The sequence below is a fragment of the Cyrtonyx montezumae genome, unplaced genomic scaffold (genome assembly GCF_038088225.1).
Source record: "Cyrtonyx montezumae isolate F1298 unplaced genomic scaffold, pur_monq_1.0 scaffold_9, whole genome shotgun sequence".
Lineage (NCBI taxonomy): Eukaryota > Metazoa > Chordata > Aves > Galliformes > Odontophoridae > Cyrtonyx > Cyrtonyx montezumae.
Genome location: NW_027072100.1, coordinates 7,181,331 through 7,207,306, shown reverse-complemented (window position 1 = coordinate 7,207,306; position 25,976 = coordinate 7,181,331). Strand labels below are relative to the sequence as shown.

At 39.7% G+C, this 25,976-nt stretch overlaps 1 protein-coding gene across 3 annotated transcripts in view; it reads right to left on the bottom strand.

Moving 5' to 3' along the window:
* Positions 1–25,976, bottom strand: part of PHACTR3 (phosphatase and actin regulator 3) — a 91,607-nt gene that overhangs the window by 36,787 nt on the left and 28,844 nt on the right. For all 3 annotated transcript variants that reach the window (XM_065754423.1, XM_065754424.1, XM_065754425.1), the window contains exons 2-5: positions 8,145–8,306; positions 7,198–7,275; positions 3,210–3,398; positions 312–515 (exon numbers count right to left, since the gene is read on the bottom strand). In XM_065754423.1, the coding sequence (XP_065610495.1) occupies positions 312–515; positions 3,210–3,398; positions 7,198–7,275; positions 8,145–8,306 (633 nt within the window). The remainder of the gene's footprint in view (positions 1–311; positions 516–3,209; positions 3,399–7,197; positions 7,276–8,144; positions 8,307–25,976) is intronic.

Below are 25,976 nucleotides of genomic sequence, written 5' to 3'. Positions count from 1 at the left end.
TCAGTATGAGCATCTGATTCAGCAGATGTTTGAGGTTGGTTTGATTTGTTTCACATGTGTTTAGTGCGATAGACTCCAAATACGTAATCCCAGATATATATGTAAAATACAAAGATCAGTGCATTTTTAGGGCATCCAGATCACTCAGTTCAAGGAATCTGTTAGCATTCTGCTCATTCACTGTAACCAGCTTGATTCACAGTAGCTTGCAAACACAAGCTTTGCAAAAGGATGTATGAAAAAAAACTGTACCATATAAGTGATCAGAGTAAAAAAGATGGGAAATTCAGTACTGACTGGCAATGACTGACCTGTTACACTCTTTGTGATTTTGGAGATTGCCTTAGGTGGTGGAGCTGGGAGCAATGGAGGGCTGGGAAGCTGTGCTGGATTTCCTTCGGTCAGTTTCTGGGGAGAATCTGTTGATTCAGGTACAAGTAAGGCTTGCGGACTGTCTTCAGATGCTGGCAGACTGGCATCTTCTAATTCTTCCATGGGTGCTGAAGGTTTCTTGGCTAGTAAGAAGATGAGTAAAATTAATGGAAAATGAAGTTAATAATACTAATCAGCCAGGAGACAATGCCAGGAACATTTGGAAGAACAGAACACATGGTACTCAGCTAGAAGCACTCCTTTACTGTACCAGAAATAATTATTCTGTGAAATAGCCAAACAGCTGAGAGAGGTAAAGAATAAAATGTATGAGGATAATGAAGAAATGTTAGTTTTTATGCTTCTTAGAAAAACCGATAGCCTCTGTTACTTCCCACTCCTCCCCTAAAGCCTTTTTTCATTTTCTTGTTTTAATAACAATGACAGCAAGGTAAAGCAACTTTTGAGAACTGCAGTGGATTCTCTTATAGCAGTGCAGCTGCAGTGGTGTGGTGTTACTGAGTGACTCCTTGTCTGTGCTGGCAACGTCATGCCAAAGGGCAAAGAACATTGAACTTATAATATTGCATGCAGGGTTGTTTTCTAATGGCTCATTGTGTGTGTTTATTTTCACAATTTAATTTTTTCTTGCTTAATACATTACATTAGTTTGCATCTCACTGTCTCTTATTGCATCTGACTCCAGAACTGATGAATCTTTCCTGAAGCTAAAGTTGGCAACCAAGAAAAGTCTGTCATAAAAAAGATATACTGGTGGATCTCAGCAACTAGTGCGGAACACAGAATGGATGAAGTACTTAAAAAAAATTCAGTCACCAAAGCCTTAATTTGAAATGGTGAAGCAGCACTCATTTCAGCATTGTCTCCTGAAAGACAGCTGAAGCACATAGCTTTTCAGGTTAGTACAGGGTGAATGACTGAGCAGTTTGTTAAACTGGCCTGTCTGTGATAAGGACACAGGGAAATAGATGAAACTGAAGCAGGACATAGGTGGAATTTCAGTGATGAATTCTAAAATTAATATCCTTAATTTCTGCTGAGATACCAGCTGATTCTGTCAGTGCTTAGACTTGTACAGTGCCTCACTGTTTAACTTTTGCACTCCATACGTGCCCTGATCTTTGCATTGGCATACATGCAGACAGGCTTGAGCAGCTTGGCCAGGTCCTTTCCAGATGATGCATCCAGACTCTCAGCAGTAGCCATGAAGATGTTTGTCCCAGATACAGCACTCATCCAAATGGGAAGATCAGAGTTTCCTCTTAGCATGAGAGCTGTCCAAACTGTTTGGGCTGGATAAATGGTAAATCCCCAACTTTTAGCAGTCTGGATTGTCTAAACAAAGCACATTTCCCTCCAAACCATTCTAGACCATCTACTAAAAACCTGGAGAAGTGGGTACTCACAGCTGTCACATCACAAACCTTTTCTTGGCTCACTTTTATGCGTTATTTGGAATACAAACTCTTTTCTCTCTCAGCATCCTGGTATTCAGAGCGCATGGGGAAGCACCAGAACAGTTGGAAACAATAGCACTGGCAAGATAATAGCATTTAATTTGTTGACAAACAGATGAATAAGTGTGCCTAGAAGAGGAGGAATGGGTATTTGTCATTCAAGAATGACAGGAAATTAGAATAAATATACATACGGAGACAAATTCTTGTGAAATTTGTTTTCATAGGAAAGCTTCCTTATGTGATAGTTGCCTAAATTACTAAATAATTTTCTTTTAAATATACATTTCAAGGGAAATGCCTCATTCTAGGCTGACATCAGTTTGTACTTTTGTGCCTACAGCATTAAAGAGAAGATGCAGAATATGAAAGAAAAAATAAGGCAGAAAGACTTTAGTAGCTTGCCAAGAAAATCAGTCATATTTGGATGCTTTTCCTTGAGTTGAATAGTACTTTCTTCTGGCAGTAATTTCACACCCTATGATATGAGAGGATGCTCAGTGCAAGTGCAGAGGAGCAGCCACAATGGGACTATGCATGTAGGGAAGGTGGATCTGAAAAATGCTCAGCCTCAAACACACCTTGTTTCTGAACTTGATCATGTTCAGAGTGGTACTTACTACTAAGTAGAGTTTGCCTTGAGATTGTCCTCACACCCGCTGTCTAGGTTAGGTGGGCAAAGCTGCCCTGTTTCTGCCTAGAAGGTTCTTTTTCTGTGTGTTAAACAAACATGAGCTCTACAAATGTTTCCTCATTGTCCTGTCCTTGGCCTTCACTCCACAACCTGAGGATGAAAAGCTGTCAGTCAGGAAGTCAGTGGACACCCTCCAGCTGTCCCTGCCCACTCTGGCCCCAGTGAACAGCTCTCACAGATGTGCTTTGCCAGAGCACATTTGCTTGAGCAGGGCTTGGTTTAGCTCATCTGTACTCACAGCATTGAACCGCACTTGTGTTTGCAGGGTGATGATGTAGATATAAGTTGTGCACTGAATACTGTTCCTCAAGCCAGGACAGACAACTTTGGCCTTGGCAGAGAAGTTTGAGAAATTTTTTGAGAGAAACTTGTTTCATCTTCACAGCAGTCACTGCTAATTCCATAAGAGCACCATGCCAAATGTGGATTGTCTCATAATCCAACTAATCCTGTTATGCCAAGATTTGTGTGGTCCCTCAGTTTGGTTGCAGTCTCAAAAAATCAGTGTTATGAAAAATAATGAATTCTAACTCAGTGTGCAGATGCTGAGCTGAATTAGATGTTCTGGCTGTCTACCACACCAACGTATCTGACTCCTCATCCAGCAGCTGAGCAGAAATGTCTTTTAACATTTTATTATTTTTTGAAACATTTTTATGCAATACCTGCATCTTCTTTCAGCTCATCCGAGTGCAGCTCTTCACCAAGTGAGGTTACATTTGTTGTGGCTGCTGTTGTACTCTCTTGCTGTGTCTCTTCAGAGTCAAGTGCCTGGCACATGGGCACACAAGCTGGAGCGTCACTCTGCGTTGCTCTTGTGGCATCATCACCAGTGCAGGCTTTTCCTTCAGTATCTATAACACCAAATCATTTATTCTTAAACTTTCTAAAAGTATTGAGCATCTGTAATGTAAAACTCATGGACACCAGCCCATCTGGACACTAACATCCACCCAGTCTTCTAGACAAGGCATCTTTTTTCTGTGGGTGCCCAGCAGCCAGGCTAATTTGAGCATATATGGGGAGACCACTGTGCTCTGGAAGCACTTGCTGTGTGGGAGATGAGCAGGAGCATGGGAAATCAAAAGACTCTGGGGGGAGGCAATTCATTCTGTGCGCAGAGCTCATGGTGTAGCACGAGCACACGTTGCTCTCACTTGTCTGGGTCATGCCGGGCTCCTCGCACAGCACGCTGCCATCCAGCTCCCCTGCAGAAATGCTGGCAGGACTGCTAGTATTCTCTAAGCTGTAGTTTTGGGGCACAGCACTGGTTACTCAGCTTAAAAAAGCATGTCTTGTATAATTGAGCTGATCAGGTATTCAAATCCCCGCTCATGCAGACCTAGAAACTGTTCACTTTGCTTACTCTGAAAGATTTCTGTGCCAGTGATCCCTGCAGCTGTATGCATCTTGATGACTGAAGCTTTTCTAGTATTCTCCTATTCAGGCAAGACTCCTCAGAATACAAACTAACCTTTTATTGCCTGACTCTCTCAGAATTTACAAGATCAACATCTCCATTGCAAACCGAAGCAATTACTTCCCACTCTTGCCATCTGTCCATGCTGATGGACGTGGCCGCTGTCCACCCCTGACTTCTAACTTGTATTTCTCAGCCCTAGACACTCCTGGAAGCTCCTGACAGGGCTATGTTTCCTTGCAATGATATCATGACAATTTTCTTCAGCGTTGATTTAAAACCAACTAGCACTACAGCTATTCCTTTTAAATACAATTTGGACTATCTGCAGAGTAATTTATTGCCCTTTTGGGTAAGGGTTATCAGATTTTGGCCCAAAGATGCTGCGGAACGGATGCAGTATTTTTGTATGCTGAGCTCAGTCTGCCTCATAATCACGTTTGGTGAAAAGTTACTGTTCTTAAAATAGTCCCTGCAGTAGCACAGTTGCTATGATACAGGGAAGGGGAGGGGGAAAAAGTTCACTGCCTACATTTCAGCTCATTGTGAAGGCAGCCTATACATAATCATTGGTATATTAACAGCTGCCTCTGTTACTTGACTGGCAGCCCTTACCTCTCATTGCTGTAAAGCACAGCTACACCTGGTTCGTTTTCTGCTCACAATGGGGAGAAATACTGGGGGAAGTTCCCTAAATGTTTTCAAGATAACTCTGCTTCGCACATTCCTCACGTCCTTCAGAAAGGCAGGCTGCTGTCAGCTGTGCCACAATAGAGCTGCAGAGACATGAGCTCCCTCAGATCCTGGCCGACAGGAGTGCAATGACTAACGGAGTAAAGACAAGAAGAAGACAGCCTTGTTGAGGAGTTTCTGTTGAGGAACATCTGAGACTCAGAGCAGTGATGTTCCTGGTCAGAAATGAGCAGCTTGTGCATAGAACAAAGTGGACGTTCTGCTTTGATTGGCAGTGGTTCCCAACACCATGTTTTAAAGAAAGTCTGGGGATGGGAGAAAGCACAGATCCTGGTACAGAAAAGAGTAGAGCATTGAGAACTGCAAAGTAACCAGAAGAATCAGGGCTGTGATTTATCTGGGAAATATCCCACTGTGTGCCAGACCTACTCCCTGTGAGCTACAGTGAAGCTGTATGGCAGGTTCAGGAGTTTCCAAAGGCAGATTGGTATTTGCCACATATGAGGAGAGTTGACCGGAGAGAAGAATAGAAAGAGCTCAGGCTGCACAAATTTGGCTGCACAGCATGGCTGGACAGCTGTGTTTTGGGGTTGTGCGAGGAGACAGGGTGACATAACCTGTTAGGATGACTCATCCCCAAAGCAAGGATGGCACAACTTCACCCTGGGCTGCTCACAGATTGATGCAGTATCTGTGCTAGCTCAGTGGTTTGCTCTGAGCCAGCAGTATGGTTCAAAATGCTGCCTGACAGACCTTGTGCTGTGAAGCTATGGTGTGACATTGTAAATGCATGAAGCAGATCTGCAGATTTCTCAGACTAGAGCTTCATCGTGGTTTGGACTGTTCATGAAATGAGCAGGAGCCACGTATCTACGAGTAGAGTAGAGCCTGATGAAATAGAGGGATGTAAGGATTTACAGTAGTCTTTTTGCATATTGCTCTTCTGACAATTGCAACTTACTGCATAATGAGGACTTAGCCTTGAAACTGCTGCCACTTCAGCTCAGTCCAAGTAGGGCACTAATCATTTACTGAGAATTATTTGGGTCAGTTTTTGATATCAGTTAATAACTGCTTCTGCTGATAATATAATAAAATAACCCTGGAGATTTGCAGCACTTTGTGTAAAGAAAAATAACTTGGAGGCAGCTGCAATGTCCTTCAGCTGACTGTTAGCCACCCTTCCTTTCTGGTACTGTAAGCTGGTTTGGTGTTTACAGGAGTCCTGTATTTATTCCAGCTTTGCTGTTTTTGGACTGCTGTTCTGCAATTCTCAGATATCCACAATTTCAAATTCATAAGTTATAGGGAAATTCAATATCCCCAGCAGATATGGGACGTAGTGCTGATATGCCAATAGGACAGCTAGTTATCTAGAATGGGAGACAGAAAGAGCTCAGTGGAAAGACATTAAAAATGAGTCTTCTAAAACTGCCCCATTTAGAATAAGCTGATGATTTGACAGGTATTATAACTTGAACATATTAGCCCATATTAAAATATATCCAATAAAAATAATATGATAATTGCTTTAAATTAAAAATCCAGTTTAAAACACTCTTTTTTTCTGACTCTTCTGTTGCTCGGTTACACGCCAGCGTAGCATCACTGAGCACTGTCCCACAGGCTATTTATAGTCACAGCATTTGTTTTATACAAAGGAACTCAATTATTACTTTCAAAGAACATCATTCCTATCTACCAGATTGGTCAAACTCAAAAGGCTGATCTTTCCTCAGTACAATGCTGTCTGCTATAAAGTTTTCAAAATAAAGAAGATTTTTATCTTTTTTTATCTATGTTTACATGGAAATGGCAATTGGGATACTGTCCAAATCACTGGCAGCTTACTTCATCTTGCAGAATAGTCACCCAGGTAGCCACCCAGATCTTTGCATCCCTACCTGCTAGGACTTGCAAACAGTCATTCAGATAACAACAGTCCTTCGTGCATTTCTTTCATTCTGTGACCTTTACTTGAATCTGCTTCGTACTTGGGACAGCTTTAAAATGACACTACTAGCAAATGCTCCACTTTTGCACATGAATGAAAAACACAGAATGGATATCCTTTGTCACAAACCAGAAAGACAGCTGAAAAACATCACATTAGTATCATTTTATGAGGTTGGGAGTCACGGGCTGTACTTTAAAGCTTCCCTGCTGAATGCATCTGTTATAAGTTTATATTTGCACCAGTTGTAGCTGGCTTTCTTGGCAGCTCAATTTAGCTGGGTTTAGAGCAGTTGCATAAAATACATCTACCAACTCAGATTCACAACATGTATAAATTCAGTCAAGCTGGAATTGCATTTAAGGTGGAAAAAAACATTCAAAAAATATCTACGGGCTGCTTGAAACAGGGAGGAATTTAAAAATAAATAAATAATAAATGAAAACAGCCTAATACTGATGGTTTTCTATCTGCTATACTTAAGGTTTTCTTTTTATTCACTTGATTGTTAGCTTTCTTCTTTTGCTTGTTTTCTGTTGTATTGAAAAATTATTTTTGTCAAAAAAGATGTAGAATTTTTACTTACCCTGTTCCATCATTTCCAGAAGGCCTTTCTTAATGAGTTCATCCCGACCTTGTCGTGCTGTCATCTTCTTCTCCAGCACTGCAAGAAGTAGTAGCATGACACAGCACCAGTTTACAATGGAGTATTCCATAAAGTGAATGAGAAAGCTGCAATGAGGAATTCCTCTCTAGTCTCAGGTGATGTGTGCTCGGAAATAACTGTGAGGAATTTTGGGGAACGTGGAGCAATCAGCCAATTTTGTTCTTTTCCTTTTGTTAAAACAGTAAAATCAAGCACAAATTGTTGAGACATGATCTAAGATGCTGCTGATCACCCTAAGAGTAGAATAACTGTGCAATTAGAGCCCCTGTGCTGTTCGATAACAGTGTATTGGAGCTCCTGCAGGAGGTGGTGTCTCTCACTGTGACACTCCAGAGGGTATCAGGAAAGTGGAGGGAACTGCACCATCCTCTCTGAGGAAAAAGCAAGTAAGTTTGCCTCCTCTCTGATCTAGGACATCCTTGGTGAGTAGCAAGAGTGTGCAGAGCATGTGCTGAGCTCCTCTACTGCAGGCAGCTGCTTGAGGGAATGCATTCTGCATGCAGTAGCTCCCTCCTGTCACTTTTCATGATGTTATTGTGACCTATATAATCTTCACCCCAAACTAAATGGGTGATGATGCTTGGGGACATTAATGTAGCCTATTTGGAGAAGGGACACTCCATGAAAGCAGTCTGTGTCCAGGTTTGTGTTTCACTCATATTTTGAACTTTTCTTCTAAATGTTATATTGCACCATATAGGAAGTCAGCCTATATGAGTGTTTTCTAGCTTTAAACATTCTAAATCTATAACATGCTGAAATCTCTGAATTAGGTTTAGATCAGGTCATCACTAGTGTTTCTGTGCAAGCACCTTTCTCCTAAGCTAAGCTTTTCTTTGTGCAGTGTCAGACTGTTCTCCTCATACCTGCAGAGGTCTGCTTTAGCTTCTCATTTTTCTTTTTCCGCCACTTCCATGGTTTGAAGATCCTGCCTAGTGTTGCCAGTTTACTGTTTCTCCTCACTGGTGGAGTTCTAATCCCTGAGACCAAGTAGTCAGAACGCATTGCAGGGGACTGCTCCATCTCATCTGAGAAGGGAAATGAAAGGAAAGTCAGCAGTTAGACAAAGTGCTTCAGCCCTATGCTTTATTCCGTCTCTTTCCTGACTTTGATTCACCAACGGAATGGTGTTACTCTCCCTCCTAAGGGCTGAGTAACTGTGTGTAAGAGCCTTTTGAAACATGGAGAGCTGGGTACTCCCGAGAGCTTTAGAAGGAGAAATTTAACACATCTGCAAATTAGGCCCACACAGACTCTAGTTAATCACATAAATGTAATGTTCATTTAGAAAAATATAGACTTTTATGAAGAGCTAAAGTGAGTACGAGAAAGCTCAGGTCCCTTCTGAAAACCCTGCTGCCAGTTCTGCTCTCAGGCCACAGGATATTGCTGTCCTTTAAGTGAATTCTCTTCACATACATTAGCCCAGAACACAGCAACTTGTATGAGCTAATGCTTACATATAAGAATAGTTTGTTTGATATATACTACATAAATAAAATCTTAGAGCTATTGTGCAAATTTATTCCTTGAGGATGCTAAGGGGAAAATTCTTCCCCTTTTGTCCTGCCAAGCCACAGGAATTCACACATAACATTTTGGCTGGAAAAGCAGTTTAAGTATTTTTAATATTTTTTCTTGTAAATACACTCAAAGTTTTGCTGTGTAAAATGATACATACTGACTGTTCACGGTTGCGCGCTGGCCTGTACCATGAAAGTAGCACGGTTCCATAAATGGGGTTATTGATGGCCTCAATAAGATTTGTATTTGTGCACCAATATAGTGATTGTTGAATGAGAAGCTGCCATCAGTCATCAGATGTGGTACACAAATAAAAACTGAATGACGGTTTTCTGTTCAGTAATAATTTACGATCTAAATAAGCAACGTGGAGCTATGAACATATGCACATTTCCAAGTAATTTCTCTCTGGAAAAACATTTATCACAGATTGCTATATGACTGCAAGATAAAAACTGTATAGCATTGTCTAGGTTTTGTTTTTAAGTTAACAGGGTGAACATGTTTAAATCACAGCATGGAGGTGGGGATTTCCAAGTAAACAGGAAACAATTTCTGGAAGATTATTAAACGCAGCAGGGGAATGAACACATTCCTCCTCTTTCATTTAATTTTGAAAATACTGCTAATAGAGATGAATCATTCAGTGGAGAAAAATTGAAACTTGGCCACGTGCACTAGCAGAACAAAGAAGAGGCTGTAGAAATTTTTTTGCCACTAATTGAATGTGCCCAGTGGATTCTCCTGCTATGTAGTAAATTTCTTTTATCTCATTCCACAGAGTTTATCTTGGGGTTTTAATTTAGAATAGACTTAAAAGGTACATATAAATACATTCTTGTTTTTGAAAGAATCATGTCTACCCAAGATGACATTTATGGTTTAGTTTGGAGGTCAGTATTAAGAAGCTGAAAACAAAAACTAGCACTGAGCCAGGCACAGAGGGAGGACTGTAGCCTGCAGACCACAGCTATAGTGCCAAAAGATATCATGCTTCTTTCCTAATTGCACATTCAAAAATAAGAAGTATCACGGAAAAAGCTTTGAAGAAGTAGAGCTGCTCTTGATTACAGAGATGGCAATGTGACTGGAAAATGACAGAGTAGATCTGCTATTAATTTGCTATTATGATTACTTTAAAGCTGTAATAGAAGCCTCAGAAAATAACATTTGGCCATTGCTTGTGACATCCCTTGAGTGAGAATGGAAATGTTCACAAAATTAGCTCATCTCAGAGGAACTGTAGATCAGACTTTAAACCAGATCCTTCCCTTTGGAAGCTTCTGCAGTGGAGCAGGACAGCCTGAGCTCAGTCAAACCTGTCCGTGTTTGTGAGGCTGCAGTGCTTCTTGAACATCTCCTATCACCTCACGAATTTCTTGAGCATGTGAGTGAAGATGAAATGAAAAGCTTATTTAAAGCAGTACTTCAGCAAGTTGCTGCTTCTGCTGCATTTCATTCAGATGCAGATGTCTGCAGAGTGATTTAGGCATTATCTACGTGTCTTATTGAACACTGGCAGCATGAGATCATTTTACCATTTTTGCCAGATAGCAGACTTAAATGGAACCAGGAAATCATTCAAACCCAAAGCTGTGCATCTCTAGCAATGTTTATTATCCCAGATATTTCTTTAAGAAAAAATGGGGAGATATTGCAAAGGTGCTAAGCATTTCCTAGGTGCCCTGCCACATCAGTGCTGCTGTAGTTTTCATTAGCCCTGTAAATGTTGTTTAATTTCCATCACTTTCTGCCCTTTTGGGCCTAGAAATGTAAAGATTTATGCTTTAGACTGGTTACAGATGAAATACAGATAAAAATCAAAATTCAAAGAAAAGACAGTAGCTAAAATAAATGTTCCAGTGGAGATTTTCATGTTGGTTTTTTGTTTTGTTTTTTATTAATGATTTCTCATATGATGCAAACAGTTCTCAAAGTGAAGGGTTTTTTCACCTTGCACATTCGCACCATATGCAGTTCCTTTGGTATTCATTTGGAAAGATGGACACAAATAAAAATAGATGAAGACATAGTAAGACAGATGTCCTGAAGTCATAAATAACAAGGAAATGATCTCACTAGCAATAAGAAACGCAAGAAAGTCCTTGGAGTTCCTCATTCCCAGTCAGTTCATTTCTTGTTGCGTGTAGGTTGGCTTCTTGTGAGATAAGAAGTTGACAGCACAATAAGCAGTTCCCACGTACAGCAATGAATACTGAAGGTGCAGGCAGATCTAAATATCAGCCAGCTCCCACAGCCAGCAAGCTGCCAAGACTTGCCAAGCCTCCAACCACTCTGTGAAGTATTCAGCACATTTTTTAATCTGCAGTCAATATTTTAATTATGCTAACTGTTCTGTGGAATAATGTGGTTATTCCTCCCAGAGCCTGATAGCCTGGGGCCGGGCCATGCAACTGCATGGAGGATGTCTGAGGAATAAAAAAAGACAAGAGCCAAATCGGGGCTCTCTGAAGGAGCAGTGTAAATGAGCAACAGCTTAACTTGATATGTAGTGTAGGATGAGGGGCACTTATCGTACAAGGCTGAGTGAGCACGAGCTTAACCCACACTCAGTCCACATGAGCCCAACTCTACCCAGCACCAGGCAGACAGGCTCTGCTTGGCTATATCTGCTGAGACAGACCAGTTAGTTGCAGCATTTAGCTCTGACTGGAGCTTGTTGGCTTTTTCTACTGAAATTGGTTGAAGTCCCTGCTGTACCCTGTTGAGAGCAAAGGCTTCTGTGCTGGAGATCCACATCCAAAACTCCTCAGATGTCACACAGTTTTCATCTGCTTTGTGTGTATCAAAGGGATGGAAACAAATGTGGCTGTGCTCCTACTGATGTTGAGTCTAACTTATTGGTTTTGTTTGTTTTTAATGATAATCCAAAGACACAGTGGAATTAAGCCTGATTACAGCAACTGCAGGCTGATGAGTGGCAGCTGAGCACACCAGGAATGCAGAGCTGAGGTATATACTGGAGTGGTACTGACCTTGCAATGGAGAGGTGCTGTAAGACTCTTGGGAAATCCTCTTGTGAATACTCAAATTGCACCAAGAAGTTTATGGGAAGTTGAAGGATGATGAATTTTAATATGCTGGGAATATAGTAACTTTGGTTTGTGGTATTGGAAGTTGTGCTTTTCTAAATCCTCTGTGTATGCTTTTAGGAGAAGGGCTTCTGAAAAATCTGCAACCTGCAGGCAGTTTAAAAATAACACAGCAGACAAGAGCTGCAGGCAAATCTGTACGGCATGCGTGCTATGTTTTCTGATGAATTGGTTTGTAGTGCAGCTCACCGTGTTTACCCCTTTATTGCTACTGCATCCATCTTTGCAAACCCAGATAGAGAGTTAAAAAATGAAAAAGTTTCCCTTTGGTCCTCTCTAGAGGGCAGGGACAGTGAGTGGAATCAAAATGATCTATTAGCTTTGGGGATAGATGTTTCTTTACCACTGGTAACTTCAGAGCTGCCTAGAATTACTGTCTACTTCTAGAAAGGATGCTAAGGAGAATGTCATGGGGAGAGCTGAGCTTTTAAGGAGCTCACATCTACTGGTCAATCCTGAATTATGCAACCCAGAGACCTGTGATCTTAGCCAAGAAGTAGAAGTGTCCCTCTCTATGAGGGACACTCTATATAGAAGGAACTTTTTATCTACTGAGAGAAGCAAGAAGGCCAAAAGTTTGTCTTGGTTTTAAAGTAAAGATCCAAGCTTTGGGAGAACTGGGAGCAGGAATACCCCCTTTTCCTTAGTTCAACACCCTGATTGCAGAAAGGACTGAGCATGATGACTGGGACTACAAGATGGGGGTAAATGTTTGTGTGTAAAACCTTTGAGCACTTCTGTTATGTTCCAGAGAAGCAGAACTCTTATTGAAGAGCTTTTTTATTGCATTAGTAGCATGTTTCCTGTGATGGAGCTCTTCCTTGTTCTAAATGTGGTTTTTGTCACCTGTATTTCTGCAGATATGTTCTCTTTCTTAACTCTCTTTGAAAGAAAGCTGGAGTGAAATGTTCCAGTTCTAAAGTTTCCAATTTAATTTTTGAACATTACAACATGCTTTGATTTTTCCAATTTTGACTACTAGAAATGAAAATTAGCAATGAGAAAAAAAGCTTTTTATAAACTAGAATTGTATTTAATTCTTGAAGGATTTCACTTGTATTTGGAACTGTGAGTGTTTTGGTTATTTTGGAAAATTTACAATAAATATTTTGTGAAATGAAAAGCCTTGGTCTTGTCAGTTTAGTTATTTAGAAAAGGCAAGGTTCCTGTAGTACATTATTGAATGTAATCATAATCTAATTTGGAATACACAGCTGCTGACATGAGATAGATTGCTGCTCTGATGCATCAAATTTATTACACCAGAAAAATATTAAAGATGGTAAGGAAAATTAGAGGACTGAGGTGCAAGTTCAAGCATCAGCCCAGGCAGATGTTTGTTTTTGTATGGTCAACAGTAGATAGAAATGGCTTACACTCACATCTCACTGTCCTCTGAATTATTAATTACAGAATTACAGAATCACAAGTTCATGAAGTTCTCACTTCGCTCTATAGTGTAATCCTGTAAAGATACAGATGGATACTGGGCCAGGTTCAGCCAGGTGATAACTGTCATTCACCTTTGGGGAAATCAGACATACTAAATTTGTGCAGACTTCTGACCAGCGGAGATACAAAATATCAGAGTGAAAATACAAGGAATGGCAGGACAAAAGGGGAATGGAGTCCTTCGTGGGTGCCAGACCCCAAACAGCTCTGGGTTCAGCTTCCACTGAGCATAGGATTCTGTTGTGCTATATCACCTTTCTTTTAGCCAGCTGGTGTAGAATTCTTATTGGGTTTTTACACTTCCCCTGTTAAAATGCAAGTTGTTGTACTTTCCTTTCTATTTCCATCTTGTCTCCAGAGCCTGAGTTCCATTTCCCCTTTAATCTGGAATGTTTGCCATTTATTCTTGTTCTGTGATTTCCACTGCTCTTCAGTATGTTAAATTATGGTTTAACATCTTTCTTTAATTGAAGAAGAAAAATTCAAGAAGTAAAATATAATTTGTGGGCAGGAGGAGGGTGCTGTGCTTGCCAAGGAAGTTTATTTCCATTCTATCATGCTGCACCTCCCTTCAAAGTATTCGGATTTCAAAACCAAATGAAATTTCAAAATCATGCTGAGAGGAATGGGGAAAGAGATTATGCTTATGAAAGGAAGGAGAAAAGGGAAGTGGCAACTCCAGATAAATCTCTTAGATAAAGATACACTTTATATGCTTGACATTTGTGATTTCTTCCATAAAATGTTCCTTCAGGAAGTTGACATATCACCTAACAGTATAACTGCTGTATGAACCAAGGTGCAAAGAAATTAATCAGGAATTCTTCATGCTTTTGGATCATTGTGCCAAGTCCCACTAGCACTTCTCATTGTTTACAATGCACAGTGTGACATTAGCAGTTCATTAACAAAATAAGTTTTTCAGTATTTGTGTAGAGGAACCCACAACTTGCTTTACTTGCATGAAGAACTGAATAGTAAGAAAATGACACTAATTGCTGTATAATCAGTCAACTCAGCTACCTGATCCCGCACGGTATCTTCTTTTGAGAGGGGAAGATTGACATTTGCATACTTCACATCACCCAGTTAGAACTTGCTCAGGCATCAGAGCAATATCTCCAGAGATCTGCAAAAATCCATTTGTATGAAATCTTACGAGCACCATCTCTACGGAGAGCCTGTGCTCTGAACCTCGTCCTATTCATCCCGCATCCACAAAGGGTTTTGTACCACAGATGCTAGAAATTCCAAGGGCTGCATGGTTTCCCCAAGCCTCTGAGAGGTGCTCTTCTGCAGTGCAACAGGAGGCTAAGCCCCAGAAGCACAGAAATTATTTGAATTAGGCTTTGCCCTGGACTCATCATAGTAAAGATTTTGCCTGGGCTGCAGAACCAGTGTCACATCATTTGCATTTGTTTAATTAGCTGTAGCCTGGCTATAAACTTGTTGAAATGATGTTTTTAATAGCTTCTGGGACTGCAGGCTGAAACACACCCTTTGCTCTCTCCCAAGAGGCCCCTTCCAATTCACTTCACTGCTGCTTATCCCTGATAGAAGTTACATCTAGAGGGAGATGTAATGCTCAGAGAAGTCATGGCTGTAATAATACCGTACTTGATAAAATGAAGCAATGTGTTGCTTTTTTATTATTTTTTTCTGGGATTCATGCCCCAGAGTCCCTTCTGTCTGTGGGAGACCATTCCTAGAGATTTGGAAACAGGAACACTTAGGCAACTAAAATGTGACATAACACAGAGCAGCTACAGAGGAAAGTACGATAGAAAACAGATATAATAACGGAGTTCAACTTTTGTTTAAAGGTTATGCATCCAATCTGGCTCCTTGTAAAACTGTTATAAAACTGCCAACAGTTTCTACATTTCTTTGGAATGTATAATGTGATGAAATCCTTCTTAGAAGCTCATATCACCTGAGTGAATGGTAAAATACATTCTAGAGATGTCTTGATCTCCTGCACATAACATGCTGTAAACATGAGACGTGTGTGGGAAGTTGTTTGAGGGGAGCATTGTTTTTAAGATCCAGTTGTTCTGTTACCTACTGGTACTTTCCAAAAAGGCAAATAATACTAAGTAGATGAAAGACATTGAGGCACTACAAACCTTCTCATCCACAGTGTTATCAAAAAGACACACGAATATACGCATACACAGGGAGCAGAGGGGCAGACAATTCAAAGTGCCACCAAAGCAATAGATCATTGAATCTCTCACGTGTTAAATCTCGTGTTGCAGTTAGCACTGCCTGTTCCTTCCTATTGCATTATCCTGTGCTTCAAATAAGGAATTGAAAGCACAAGTAAGACAAAACTGCAACATGCTGAACATAGACATGTTAGTGTCTTTGTAAATTAATGAGTTCCTGGGACATCCACAGTCTAAAGATTGTGATAGATGGGCACTGGTGAACCATCTTTAAAACAGTAGCAGAGTAATATGCCTTCTAAAATTTGTGTGTGTGTGCTCAAGGACCAAGAGTAATAATTGCTTATCAGATTTACTGTAGTAATTATCACCGTCTGACAAAAAAAAAAGTCTGCAATCTAATCCTAAGGGGAATAACTAAGTGTCACCATGTGGCAAATGGCCACATCATCTTGCTCAGCCTAGATCAGCCTGCAGATGAAATGTGAGAGATTATAGCAACTCTGAGTTGCACAATATTTTCCTACAGATAGATTTAGCCATGTTGTGGTCAAGGCAACGTAGTGGTAAGGGCTGGCATGGCAGGTGTGGATTATCTTAAATCTACCTTGGTATGTCAAACCCTTCTACCATGTTTCACTTAGATACCAAATTTACCTGTCAAAATCCTGTTCTGAAAGTTTTGGCTGGGGAACACACAATCACAACTCTGTTTTTTCTAGTTAATGGCTATGCAAAAAAAAAAAAAAAAAATTAAGAGTGTGTCAGGAAGCTCTGTCACTCCTCTTTGCACAGACAAGTTCTGACCATTTTAGTGGTAGCAGGTTTTTAATTGGCTTTTTTTTTTTTTTTTAATATCAACAGTCCCAGGCCTTTGGTCTCCTGACAGCTCCTGATTTTCACTGGGGTCATGTTTTTGAGAAGAAATCTTGGAATGAATGTTCTTCCGACATTTGCCTTTCATCAGCAAGAATACTTGGACTATTTTCTCTTGTTTCTTTCCCTTATTGTTTTTTGTTTGTCTGGTTTTTGGTTAGGTTGGTTTTTGTTTTTTTTTATTTGAAAAATCTCTGAGAAAACTTTCATTTTAAAACCACCATAGTAGATGGACCTAGTTTTTATTTCAGCACGAGTTCTTTATTTAACAAGTAAATAAGAGTTTTGTTCACTTCAACCATATCCAGGGTCTACTTTTATAAGTATCACAAAGCCTAAGTATCATGGAAGAAAAAACAACATAAAATATTTTTACCCTGTCTGACCTAAATTTATGTATTTTTTAGTACTTCCAAGAGGAAGAGAAGTGAAATAAGTACTCCCTCTTCTCGGTTTCTTTTCAGCTTTCATATTTCAACTGTGTTCTCAGCTGCTTGCATGAGTCATGGAGAGCTGGAAACAGAGACACCCCCCCAGAATATTAAATCTGCTTCCTCCTGAGGAGCCTTTGCGGGTGCTTTAGGGTATACCACTAAAGAGCTACAGAAATCTCTTGGAAGCTTTTTTGTGCCTGTTACCTACATGGGAGCTGATAGAGGAAGCGCTAATATCTTAGCTCCAAAAACTGATTACTTATGAGTGTAATGAAAACTAAGCTATATAAAGATTTCCATTTCACTGTTTGGAAATGTATTCCATTGCTCTTCGGTATTTGCAGAGGCTTGAGACTGCTGTTGACTTTTAGATTGGTTTGTGTAATGATGGTATTGATTTTCACTCGTCTAGGCACAATTTGGATATGACCCTGTGAAGTTCCAAGAAACACTCAAACCCACAGGCTATGAGAACTGGAAGGGTGTACAGTGCTTTGCTAGGCTGATCCATGATATTCCAGGCTAACATGCACTATTGCCCACTCCTTCATATGCAGTGTAATTTATATCCAAACTAAATCTGCTTGGAGCTATCTATAATGTTGAGTTTAGAAACAGCAGGGAAGGTTTAGGGCAGAAGTCACTCATTCTCAAATTCCTTAACTTCATGTGGAATAAGCCAGATCCCTCATAGTTTGGCTTATGACTAGACTGAGCAGGTCATATCAAGCCAGGTCAAGAGTTTTCTACTGTAATAAAGAAAAAAGAATGAAAAATCAACTTACACAAGCAGAAGCCAAATTCATTGGCAGGTCAAACAGATTCATACTGCAAAAACAACAGTTAAAAATAAAGAAAATGGTGAAATGCTATTACAAAGGAAATTGATATCAAATGTGCCTGTCAGTATTTCTGCATTTATAGGCATGTATTGTTATGGCTTACACGGTCCTGTTTCAGTCATGTTAGCTTGAGTTTATCTTTCTCTAATATAGAGCTTCAGTACTAACTCTCTGAACATAAGGTCAGACGCAGAGCTTGTCACACTGAAATTAAATCTTCCCATCTCAGACTATTCAATTTCTCCCTGGACTACCCTTCCTCTTCTTGGTCTCAATTCTAACAACACACAACTCAGGTTTTTTTTTTTTGGTTTTTTTTTCATTTCACTATTTGTATAGATCTGACTACTCATTTTTTGGACTTCGCTTCCTGCCTGGTACAGTTTGCTGATCCTCTGGACAATAACAGTCTGACTTTAGTCAAAGCTGTGCAGGAAGAACCTATCTTCTCAGAGAAAACTTTTATACATTACAACTATTCAGATTGGTTTACCACACTGGGTGATGAAGCAGAGCTAAAAATACCACATGTTCCTTTGACATTGCCCATTCATTACAATAAATAACTGAAACTTCAGTGACTGCAGAACAAAACATGTTTTATGTTTTTGCTTTTAAGTGAAGCTGTGTATAAAGCTCCTTGCCACTTAGAACATCCTCTTAATGTTTTACATAAGAGGACAACAAAGTTTATTTGGAAAAAGGCAAGGGAAGCCTAAGGCTTGTTTCCCTCTCATTTTATTAAATGGATGAGGAGATATCTTAGCATGGAGAACATAGACATGTAACTGATCAGACTTTTTCTATTGTGCCTTACAGTGAGGAAACATGTTGAGGCTGCCCTTCAGAACATCACTTATTATTAGCAGTTCACAGCACTGGGTAAGCAAAAGTCTTTTCAATCATCTGCAAGTCTCCTATGCAATCTGTGCAAGTCTGTTTCAACAACTGAGATGAGATTATCAAAGCATGAGAAAGAACTGACACAATGGACCAGACTGTTTGAAGATGTTTATTTTAAGAATGTCACATAGTCTCATTCACTATTTTTGTTTTCTGAACTCAAAGAGAGTATTTTTTTTTCCTTCAGCAATTAACACTGAAGGTGGGCACTCCTGCCTGCACAATGAAGGAACTTACATTATCTTAAAAAGTGTTAAAAAAAACCCTCATTTAATTCTTCCTTTCAAGCACAGAAATGATCTCCAAGTGCTATTAATAGAAAAGCCTTTCTCTGTGGAAAATGTATTCTTCTATTTAAAACTACAGGGAGAAAGCTTGAAAGAACAAAAAATTGTGGTTCTAACATCTGGCTATCGGTGTAGCCTTCAGATGCTGAGTTTACATATTGGCTTTAGAATAAATACATTTGTTTGGAAATAAGGCAGGATCACCAAGATATCCTTTCCATACACAGTTTCTCGCAGAGGACAACTACTTGCTAGAAGCCTGTTCAGCTCATCCCTCAGTGCTGAGGGAAGCAGACTAGTGGTTACTGGATTGACATCACTGGAAAACATAGATCTTTGCTGATGCAAAGAAACAGGCATGGCAGCTAAGGAAGCACTATGAACTTTCCCACAGTCCAGATCTGCAGAGCCTGACCTGGATCTCAGTGGCCCAGGATTAGCAGAGCAGGTGTTGATCTGTCCTTACATTGTCCCTGCAGAGGTATGATATTGTTAAGAGCTGTGAGGACATTTTTTGTGGGCATAGGTCTAAGAATTCCTGTCACAGTAGATCAGCAAACAGAATACTTCCTCAGGAGTTTCAAGAGGACATTTTATATCCAGTAGCTCATATCCTGCTTCCAGGTACCCGAGTCTTTACATTCAGCTCCTTTCGTATGTGCTGTTCATCGATTTTGTTCCCTTGCTGACATCCCAGCCTAGGTGCCATTCTAACGATTTACTCTGGGTTATGAGAGCTCCATGTGTTGTACATTCCTGGTGGGATCACTCAGAGAGATCATATTTGCAAAAACACATGGGTTTGTTACCATAACATGTGATTCACAGTAAAACCACCAAAACCAGAGCAGAATGCTTGAGCTGAAAATAAAATTTCTTATGATTTCATTCTTTGTTTTGCTTAATAAGAAAATGGAAACGAGATATTTGTAAAATGTACAGTGAGGGATTGTACATCTCTGAGTAACCCTAACTAGCCAGGCTGTATATACATCACTACAACATTGATTCAGCTACGAGCTCTAAAATGGAGAGCTAAGAAGCACTGCCAAATAGCAAGGTACTGGATTGGAAGAGGCTATGCATTTCCACAGCATTGAAGTAGACACAGCAACACAGGTTCCCTAAGAGTTTATCTTCCAGAAGTAAGAGTCCCTTAGAACAAACCAGTAAGCTTTGGTTTATAAAGTCTTGGGCTAGTATCCAATAAACTAAGTTTCATGGCATTTAGCATCAGTTCAAAACTATCATGGTCCCATTAATAACGTGTGCAGATTTAGTAGAATTTCATTCTGCCAACTTCAATGTGTTCAAAAATGTTGATTAGTCAATTTTGTTCCAGGAAGCTTTTTGCTAGGTTGAGTAGCATTTGTCAGTGCCGCTCACATTTTATGCCATTTCAAGTATAGTCTGTCTTCCCACAGTTGGCATCAAGCTGGCATGAAAGCACAGGGCTGGCATCACACTTTATCACGGCTCTGGATGATTTGACAGAAATATGATCATTTGCCCATGCTTGATCTGCATGAAACCTGTAAAGCTGGTCAAAACAGTCATGCACAGATCTGGTGCTAACATTACACAGAATGAGAGATCCTGCCTGTGCCAGGAGGTGACACGAACGGAACGCCTCTGCCTGCCACCTTGGCACAGAGGTCTGGGTGGTGAGAAGCAAAATCAGACATCACATGGTGGCTGTGGTCTCCGTACAGACCGCTTCTTCTCAGTCAACTCAACCACATGCTGCCTGAGCAGCAAGGAGATGTTTGCACAGGGTGTGAGCCTATGTGGTGCAGAAGCAGCCAGCCAGGCAGCAGGGAAATGCAGAACAGCTCAATTTTCAGCTGTCCCTCATGTTTGCTTTTCTCTGGTTTTGGCTTTGTGCTCTTTGCTTATGGGCTATGAATGCATGTGAGCTCAGCCCTTTCCAAATATGGCAGATATGCTATGTTGTATCTGTATCTGTGTAGCCTGTCTATACAGTGTGTGTGTACAAATGCAGTATTATACATTAATTACACAAATTCTACTACAACTAAAAATTCTATAAAAGTCAAGGTGCCTGCTTGGACTATGGATTTGGTTATAAAATAACTACATTTCATCTAGGTCAGAGTGAGAGAGCGTTTGAAGCTTGATTTTTAGGGTAGCATGGTCAGTATCATAGACCTAAATCAACAAAGCCTTTTACCAGTACAGTTTGCCTAGCTCAGCAATGCTGTTTTAACCCATTATCAGTAACACACTTAATTCATCCTAGCAGCACATGTGATGAGTTTCAAATAACACAAAGATAAAGCACAAATCAAAACTTAAATGATGGCATCTATTACAACATTGCCTTAAATATTCATATTTATAATGCTTGAGTGCCTAAATGCACAGTAAGACAACTGTCAACAGAGTTGAACTGCAGTTCCCATTAAGGTGTTCTTTAGTTTTTCTCACTTCTGGTATTTGCTCACTTTTTATTTTTCCTCTGTTTTTGTGTTGTTGTTGTTGTTGTTGTTTTTCTTTCTTTTCTTTCTTTCTCTTTTCTTTTAATCCTGCAGTTGGCCGAAGGGCAAGGGGATAAGAGTAGTACTTCATAGTATTTAGTCAACATTAAAAGTGAACAGCTTTGACAGTTGAGTGTTTCCCAGGACAGCAATGGCCAAGCCAGCTGAGAGAAACCAAATGTTCCCATTTCAAATTGTAAACTTTTCTGATTTGTGAATGTTCCAGGGTGCCTGCCTAAAGGCAAGTTGAACTCTGACTATGAGAATCAACAACCTTTTTTGACCACTACACATTTTGGAATATAACTTTTGGCAAGTGACTTTTACCGTGGCAAATGCAAAGCCACTCAAAACATACAAACTCTTCAGGGAAGCGATCCTCAGTGTTTTGCTTCACAGGTTAACCTGGATACTCTCTGGTGATTAAATGACAAAAACTATAAAAAAACAACCCACCCACCATATGACGTAGCTTAGTATCATGTATTAGTATCACATTTGCTAATTGTTGTGTAACTTTAACAGTACCATCTTATGTAATGAATTTTCTAAGTGCCAAGTGCTCTAAGAAAAGCAAAAGCTGAAACACAACTGATAGTATGACATGTCTCAGGTCAAGCCAGCACCTGCAAGAGCCTTCTCCGTACTGCCCCAGCACTCTGCCTCTGAGTTTGTTCAGCTCAGTGCTGCAACCGAGGAAATTCTGACTGCAGTCACAGACCCAGGAAGTTCCCGAGCTGCCTAGTGACATGATGCATTACATGTTGAGATAATAACAAAAAAATTTAGAAGCTGCCAGACCAGCGTTGTCTGGAGTGAGCACAAGCTGATGGTGCACACATGGGTAATGGATCTTTCAAACAGACCTGGAAGCACATGCAGAGTGACTGCCCTGATGGTCACAGAAGAATTTTAATGATTGTGGTGTGCAGCTGTATGTGAAGTATGTGCATATTCAGACCTGAATTGATATATAGTTGCCGCAGCAGTATGCATGGATCATATGGTGGCTGTATTCTTGGCTGGTTTTGACTATATGCGTGTAACCACTCAGTTACACAAGCAAAAGCAAGGACTGCCAATGTACATCTTTTAGCAGACTCACTTAATCATCTCTCTTTGACACTGTGGCCTCAGATTCAGTGCAAACAGAAGGACAACTTCACAGTTCTCACAATTTGCAGAATGAGACCTTGCTATGCAAGCATAATTTCTTGTCATGATTTCTCTCAAAATAGATTAATCTTTGTTGAAAATAAGAGCAGAGGCTAATGAAGGTTAAGGCACAGATGGAATGGCACCACTAATTACTTCATACAAACATACAGTGAAAGAATACATTCTCGCATGGTATTTAACAAAATCAATCCCTATTAGCACATGCAGCTACAAGAGGATTTATGGTGAAGTCAAATATGATGCTGCTTGGCTGTCTGCAGTGGAAAGACATGACATATGATCTATCTCATCTTGCCTTCTTCCATTTAATCCCACTTTTAATGAGCAGAAACATAAAAAGTAAACAGTTCTCTCTTTTCTACAATAATACTATTTTTTTTCCATGCTGTTTACTTTGAATAACCAGAATTCATTTTTAGAATCCTGTTCAATATTTCATTCAAAGAACTTCACAGGCATCATCCAAATGCTATTTTTGAAGCTTCAGCAATGTTCATCTGTGTACTGATAAGGAATGCAAATTTCCTGGGATTTTCTCCTTGCTCAAAAAGGGCTCTGTCTATCAGCAAAGAGGGAAGGGTCCTTCTTTCCCAGCTGAGAGAAGAGCCATAACTACATAGCCCAGAGTACAGCTGCACTGTGGATAATTTATATACTAGTCCCTCATTTCCAGATGGTCCCTCAAATCTAAATTTTATTCAGGAATTTGTTGCCTTCTATTATGAATTCTACTGAATAATGAATTATTCTGAGAAAAATGAGTTCAGTGGGCAAAGCATCAAACTTCTGTATTAGTTATGGGATGACAGATACATGTTTACATTCTGATATGCATGCAAATAACAGTGTCATTTATAATGGCATTTCTTAAGTTTCATGCTGTTGTATGTTGGGAAGAAAATACTATGATGTGTCTTTTGACATAGGTTCCCTTCCTAATAATGACATAAGTGCATAACCACAGCAAATATCTGTACTAATGAAAGCAAAACCCTTTTTTTTTTTTTTCATCTCAAAGTATTTAAAATCATGACTGAGAGATCAGGAACCACATCAGTGATTGACTGACTGATCAATCTATGGATTTTGTTTGGCCTTTAAGGTCTTTCTAGGCTAATGGCTGCCTTCTCGTTTCTTCTTTGCAGCCATGAAGACTGAAAAATATTCAGCTTTTTAGACGAGTTCTGGAGATTCTTTGCAGCTTCCTAATGCCAGAATTGTATAATCCCAAATTCCAAATATGTTAGTCCATATAAAATCAGAGGGGCTGAAAGCCCTGCAGATCCAGAGACTTTTTATTTATGTCATCAGTTCACTGAAGGCAGTGTAAAACTCAAAAACTAGAGTTGGAAAAAATATTATGGGGAGAATTTTTCAGTGGCATACTTGAGCTGAAGAGTACCTTTACCATCAAACCCCAAAAACCTCTGGTTCATGTTTTTAATTTGAAACTATTTGTTTCAACTCTCTTCAGTTTTTCAAAGGATTAAATGCTGAAAGTTTATTTCAAGAGGAATTTTTGAAGAACTGTGTCAGAACTGCCAGCACAGTAAAATATCAGTTATCCACACAGCTCTAAGATTCTTTGGATTTTCAGATTGCTGTACTTTCTGCCTCATTTTATTCATTATTTGGTTTCACTCTGCTAATCTCTCTGGAATATAGCATTCAACTCCTTCCAGATGATTGTTAAATGCTGTATTGAAAGGCAATTATCACCTATCTTCCGTCTTACCCTGAGAGGAATGAGAAAAATTGAAAAAAGTTGCCATTATCTGTGGCATAGAAAGGCGTAGGAGATCCTGCTGTTTTTCTTTGCTTTGTGCAGCTGTTTATTGCTGACTTCCAGTGGCAGAGCAGGTGTAACATTGCACTTGCAATCAATGAAGGGCACTGTGTCACACAAATAGACCCAGTCCTATTTCTCTGGCACTGAAAATAAAGGAGAGGTCTTACAGCTTGCTGACAAAGGGAAAGTGTCTGTTTACCAATGCCAGGTGTTTGAATTCTAATAGTGACTTGAAAATTACATTCCACCCCCTCCCCAGTCCTTTTTCTTTTTTCTATTTTCCCAGTAGGAGAAGGTCAAGAGAAAGGAAATTCTTGATTTCGACCTTCTAAAGTGCCCATGGACTGAATTTTCAAGGGTTCTTCTCTAAAAATGAACATCAGAAATTTGCATCCTTAAAATTTCTGTTACTTGAGTGTTATTTTTCTTCATTTTCCAAAGCTCTGAGATAAGTACTGCCAAGGTGGTATGATGCTTGATCATGCCTTTACCATCTTCAAGTACACTGAGATCTACTTTTAGAGAAAAATTTAATGCTGCAAAAATAACACTATAGTCTAGTAAAGTCCTTTTCTGCTAGTGACAGAGATTACTTCTTCTTGAAGACATTGATATTAATAGATTTTTGAAGTAGACAATAGAAATTAATTAATTTTCTGGCCCACGTGGTTATATTCAGAAGAACTTGGTAAAGTGAGTCATAAAGGCTCAAGGATCCATGGTTTAATTTAAGTTACATGACTTCTAAGAAAATCTCCAGATTTTCTAATGAGGGAGGTGAACTTTCTGAAGGAAGAATTAAAGAACAAGGAAGAATGGGAGACTACATCTGAAGGACTTTGGAGCACAAAGAAAGTTGGCACAGGTGGTCCCAAAGGAAGATGGGATGACAGTGACCCACAGTTTGTGTTCAAATTCTGTATTTCTTTTAAAGTAATACGCGATGTTGGAGTTATAAGTAACTAGATTAACCAAGATGGAGTAGGGGCTGGCTGCATTAAACATTACAAATTGCTGCCACGTTAGGCACATGTGGCGTTTTGCCCTTCATTCACTAAGCAAGAGGTGAAGTTGAGTATTTGTTGTACAGTTAACAAGTCATGGGATATTTCAACACATACTTCATCAGGTCAAGTTTCTTCCATTTCATTAGATTATTTTTGGAACAGACTGATTTTATATTGCAGGCCTATTTCTTCCCTGAAATGTATTCCTCTGTGTACGTGGGCATAAAAAATTAATTGCATTAACAGGTATTCTTTAGCTAGGTCTCCAGAGTTCTGAGAGCCTGAATTACACTGCGTTTTCCAGTATCTTTTTAATTTTGCATGTTCTAGATTTAAAAAAATAAAAAAAGGCTTCCTTTGAAAATCATTACTTTCTTCTCTGCAATGGCTACAAGAGGAAAGGAGGATATTGAAAAGATCCTCATCAACACAAATAAATTAAAAACCCACTTCATAGGAGCCAAGAGGAATGAAGCTGCTGTAAACATTTTAAGAGGTTGCTGGCAGCAGAGATGGCCAAATGAAGCTTTCCAGACTAAATATATTAGCAACTCTCTTCACATTTGTATTTTTAAATGTCAGATAATCTGTTCAAATTGAAATGTCTTTGAAGGTAGTACAGGTGT